Here is a 5,761-nt window from a genome sequence, read left to right on the forward strand (position 1 = left end):
AGCTCAAAAAGGGTTCTCGATGAAAACAAAACAAAATCAAATCAAATCGAACTAGCTTAGCTTATACAGTACAAGTTAAGCTAGTTATGTAATGCATTTTACAGAAAAGGTACAATGGAATGGAAGCAACAAAAAAACACAAAGTACGGGTTATGAGCATTGACAAAGTCACATTGTGCTACTGCATAGAAAGAATTCAAAGCAAAGTTATTATATGTTCTCCCACATCTTGAATTACCAAAGCTTCCTGAAACCCATGTTACAGAATTCAGTTTAACCGATTTGGTATAACATATTACAGAATACTATGGAATCTTAATAACACCAAATAGAATTATAGCGTTATTTCTAATCTTATCCTTCAGTTCATGGCCACATAACCGTCACCGACATTCGCTTTTTGACTACACACACCCCCCTTACGTACTAGTCACTCAACATCCTATAAAGTGACCTTTCAACTTTAATGAGATATGTTGATCATGCAGAATTCCCTGACAGGGCAACAAGGTTAGTCAAATTATCAACTGTTAGGAGTCTAATTAATTTAAAGAGGACCTCCTCAGTCATAAATATAACTTGCCTGCTATTGAATTACATGCTACAGATGCAAATTCAAGTTTTAGAAACATTAAGGGACGTCGTGTCATTACATTAACTCCAGAAAAACACCAACCAACCTGCAGTTGTTAAAAAGAGAGATGGGTGATCAATAGGGGTGGTGTACGCAAGTTGGGTTGGACGGTTTATGGCGCATTTACACAACCCAACTCAATTATAGTGGTTTGAAAAAATCTCAACCCAACCTAACCATTGCGGGTTGAGGTTGATCGGGTTGGGTTGGGTTGTGTTGGCGGGTTAGTAGTTAGGTAAATTTGACGAATCAAATACTTTATAGGACTAAAGTTTATAGGACCAACCATAGAGCGTCCTATCTAAAAGTATTATAATAGGTTTATAGAATGCTTTTGGGTGTTTAGCAAGTTTTCTAAGAACGCCTTTTAAATAAAGTGTTACATTAGCTATTGTATAGAACAATTTTGAGTAGTGTCATACACACTCATCTATTTATAGGACACTTGTTCGTATAACACTTTTTCAAATAATGTTATATAAAATAACTAATACGACACTTATATATCATGAACCCACTTATACGTTTTTGCATATACCCACTTATACGTTTTGCATATAGGAGGAAGGGTCGTGATAAGGCAGGGACCACTAAAGCTCAAAATAGTGCATCACCTTGTTGAGAGTCTGTTAGTTGTGTCTGTTAGCTGAGGGCTTTTTGGTAATTCCTTGTTGGGTAATAAGGATGCGTGTTTGTAGTGGATCTGTAGTGGCATATGCAGAAATTGGTTTTTCAAATTGGGAGATCTCTAGCGTCTCGAATGGCTAGCTATCTCTCTGATTTCTTATCCTGTTAATCAAAGCTTTCAGCTCCTTTTTACCCTATAATTCAATTGTTTCTTTGTTTCCGTCTCACTGGTTCATAACAAATTGGTATATTCGTCCTGTTAGACCATGGTGCCCCCACCAATAGATCCTGTAGCCCAGAAAGTTGATTCGGTAGAGGAGAAGGTTGCATCAGTGAGGATTGCTCTTAGTGAGTTTCAACAGACGCTGCAACACTCAGCGTAGAGGAGGAGCAGATGGCTCTTTTCACTCAACGATTCACTGAGTTGGCCGCTGAGAATTCAATCAACCAGGGCGGACCTCCACCAACGGGGAGTCCTGGCAACCAGGTTCTGAATCGGCAATAAACCTGAGAGGGGGATCTAATTGGCAATTCCGCAAGTTGGATATGCCGTTATTTGATGGTAATAATCCAGATGGTTGGATTACGAGGACTGAACGGTATTTCACGTTGTACAAATTGAACGAATCTGAAAAGTTGGAAGCATTCAGTGGTGGCGTTAGGAGATGCCTTTTCTGGTACCAATGGGAACATCGACGAAGGCCGATTATCCGATGGGAAGAGATGAAATCATTGCTCCTCCGACAATTTCGACCAACGAATGCAGGATCCCTTCACGAACAACGGTCGACGGTCACACAGGTTGGTTCCTTCTCGAGTACCAGAGAAATTTTATCGAGTTAGCGGCTCCCTTATCTAATATTTCCGATGAGATTGCTTTGGGCCAGTTCACCAATGGGCTCAAAGCGTCTTACATGTTGAGGTCAGGGTCCTTGGGCCTCGTAACCTTGAACATGCCATGGACCTTGCAAGTGAATTGGAAGAAAAATTCAGGACCAATTTACGTAAATGTAATGAGTGCTGATCTAGTGTGGCGTCAAATTGGGAGGCCAACTTGGCACCGGTACTTCACCATTTCGATCGATTCCAGTTTTGTCTGCGACGAAGCCAACGCCCAACTCCACGTACGGCAAATTCTGCTCCGATGGTTTTGGGAGGATCCAATACGACGAGCAAACCAGTCGGGGAAGTGAGAGGCCTCTCCGACAAGGGATTACAGACCAAGCTGGAGAAGGGCTTATGCTTCTGATGTGATGAGAAGTGGAACATGAGCCACCGTTGTCACCGACAAGAGCTTACTGTTATGTTGAATCAGGAAGATGACGAACAGGCCGAAGGTGATGAGTTTCCAATCGAGGAACCAAGTAAGAACCCACAATCTGAGACTTGTCTTAATCCTGTCCTCAGTAATCCGAAGACCTTGAAATTGAAAGGATTTCTAGCAGATTCGGAGGTTATATTTATGATTGATCCAGGGGCAACACATAACTTTGTCCCGCTAGCCGTAATTCAACAATTGAAAATTCCCATGACTAACACCGGTGATTTTGGTGTCTCTAGGAACCAGGCAGGCGGTGAAAGATCAGTGTGAATGTCAAAGAATACGGTTACAGATTCAGTGATTGGAAATTGACGACGAATTTTTACCACTAATGCTGGGAAATGCCGATGTGATTCTCAGAGTACAAATGGTAAGAAAAATTGGGGACGGTCACGACTAACTGGAAGACTTTGACTATGAAGTTTCAGATCAATGGTGTATCAGTTACGTTAGTTACGCAACAGGGAGACCCATCATTGGACCAGACCTGAGCATCTTTGAAAAACATGATACGACTCTAGCCCAAGAAGGGGGTGGTTACCTTCTACAATTGAATCAAATGGAACGGACCCCATCCCCACCTACATTTCCGATTGCACCGTCGTTTTTGCAGGAGGTAGTCAGAAACCATCTGCACATTTTTGAATGGCCAAATGTAATTCCCCCAAGACGGAATGTAGAGAATGCTATCAAGTTGAAGGAGGGGGCTGGACCTGTTTTGGTGCGTCCTTACCAGTACCCTCAAGCACAGAAAGCTGAGATTGAACGATTGATGCAAGATATGTTGGGAGCTGAGATTATACAGCCCTCAAATAGCCCTTTTTTCAGCGCTGTCCTCCTTGTCAAGAAGAAGGATGGGTCATGGCGGTTCTGCGTGGATTATCGGGCTTTAAACAAGGTCACCGTTCCTATACATATCCACTCCCTATTATTGAGGAGTTGCTGGATGAGTTCCACAGTTCCCTGAGTATTTTCGAAGCTTGCCCTCAAATCTGGGTACCATCAGATTCAGGTCAAGGAAGATGATGTGGCCAAAACTGCATTCCATACCCATGAAGGTCACTATGAATTTTTAGTAATGCCCTCGGCTTAACCAATGCGCCTGCCACATTCCAATCGATAATGAACGATATATTTTGGCCTTACTTACGGAAATTCGTGCTCGTAATTTTTTATGATATTTTAGTTTATAGTCGGAGTGAGGAGAAACATGTTGAACATTTGGTGATGGTAATGACAGCTTTCCCAACCACATCAGTTCTTTGCCATCCCAAGTAAATGTGAGATTGGTAAGACAGAGTTGTCTTATTAGGGACACAAAATTTCAGAAGCCAGCCATGGACCAAGAAAAGATCAAATCTATTGTTGCATGGCCCCTGCCAAAGAATTTGCGAGAATTACGTGGGTTTTTAGAGTTGGCCGGGTATTACCGTCGGTTTATTTCCGGGTTTGCTCGTCTAGCTGGCCCCTAATCGAGCAGCTAAAAGAAGATAACTTTGGGCGGACACCAGCAGCCACCGAGGCATTCCATCAACTGAAATCAGCTTTGACTATGGCTCCGATCTTGGCTATGCCAGGTTTTTTCCAAGTGTTAGTCATACAGGCTGATGCATCAGGCTATGGAATAGGAGTTGTACTTTTGCAAAATGCTCACCTTTTGGCCTATTTCAGTCAAGTGTTAGGTGCCTGGAACCGTCTGAAGTCGATCTATGAAAAGGAGTTGATGGCAATTGTCCTAGCAGTACTCAAATGGCGCCACTTAATATTCTCAGCTCTAGATATTTTATTACGTCTGTTGACATTCCTTCTAGAATAAACACATAAAATGCTATTATATGTGCATTAAAGAGAACAAGTATCTCAGATATGAACTCAAAAGTTCACATAGACTTGAAATAATTGCAATACTCATGACACCCCTAATCTTAAAATAATTGCAATACTCGGAAACAACGATTTTCGCTTAACCAATTTTCTATCCAATACTAAATAAATAATAGAAAACAGTTTAACAAAGACATAAATATCATTTCCTTTTGAACTTCAATTCTTCCCTCTCCCTCTCCCTCTCCCTCTCCCTCTCCTAATCTCTACACCAACATTGCCATTGGTAGCACACTCTTAGGCATCGTCTCCCATGCCCTCTATCCTCAACAAGCAGAAACATTTCTATTTCCTCATATCATTCATTGCAACATACCATCCACCTTCAACTCAATCTCCATGCAGAAGCCTAACAAACCTATTTGTAGTCAAACGAAAACCTTATGTTGCTTTGAGTCAGTGGGAATGGAATTCATTAATAAAATGGAACTAAAAAGATTCTTATTTCGTATTATTCAAGGAATATGATTCCTTCAAGTAGTTTGTCTTTGATTGCAAGGGACAGAGTGATTGAATTTACTTCATCAAGGAATAGAATAAAAATTACGATATATCCATCTTATCTCTGTAATCTTTTATAACAACATAAAACTCCCCACTTTGGCACTTCCCCTCTCTACGAATTTTCAGGACTTCAAATGAGTCATATTGATATGACCACCGACAATGTGCACAAAATATTTAAAGAAAAGGTTCATCGCAGGAGGGAAAATAAGAAAGAGAATTAGTGGATGTATCAAGTCTTTGACTCTTGAGGATACCCTTCTATACATACGTTATACTATTTATTATTGCTCTCATATTGCTAGGATAAAATAGCTAGCTACCTAGGACGAAGTTTAAGAGTTATGGGATTAAGTGATTGCCTGTTATTTAGAAGCTAACTGTGATTTCGTCCTCTAAATGTAAGCTAGGGAAAACGAAATAAAATCAATCTGAATTTTATCTCAAATTGTTTTTATGAGACCATTGGGTTCTTTTTGTCGAGCCCTCTCTTCATCTTATAAAAGCAGGTTGTCAACGATGAAAAACAAGAAAATACTCTTAGGGGGTGTTTGGTTCACATAATGGAATTTGATGGAATTGGAATCCATCAAAGGAATTTGACTTTGAAGGAATTGGAATGGAATTTGATGGAATTTGACCATGCATTTGGTTGGTAGGGATTGGAATGAAATCTCTCAATAGAATTGGAACAATCGTATTTGTTTGGACCATCCCACATATCGCCCCACCCACGCCCTACCAACCACCATGTCACTAATGTCGTCATCACAGCTATCACCCTGCCCCAA

The 5,761-nt window shown here is 40.8% G+C and overlaps 1 protein-coding gene across 3 annotated transcripts in view; it reads right to left on the reverse strand.

Annotated features, from left to right (window-relative positions):
- The window catches only part of LOC112507503 (NADH dehydrogenase [ubiquinone] 1 alpha subcomplex subunit 1), an 8,557-nt gene continuing 2,796 nt past the window's right edge, over positions 1 to 5,761 (reverse strand). Inside the window, exons 3-4 of one of the 3 annotated variants that reach the window (XM_025112121.1) lie at positions 584 to 680; positions 257 to 494 (exon numbers count right to left, since the gene is read on the reverse strand). In XM_025112121.1, the coding sequence (XP_024967889.1) occupies positions 481 to 494; positions 584 to 680 (111 nt within the window). In that variant the 3' untranslated portion in view covers positions 257 to 480. The other 2 variants (XR_003068534.1, XM_025112122.1) reach the window with 2 other exon arrangements.

Source organism: Cynara cardunculus (assembly GCF_001531365.2).
Source record: "Cynara cardunculus var. scolymus isolate 2C chromosome LG 2, CcrdV1, whole genome shotgun sequence".
Lineage (NCBI taxonomy): Eukaryota > Viridiplantae > Streptophyta > Magnoliopsida > Asterales > Asteraceae > Cynara > Cynara cardunculus.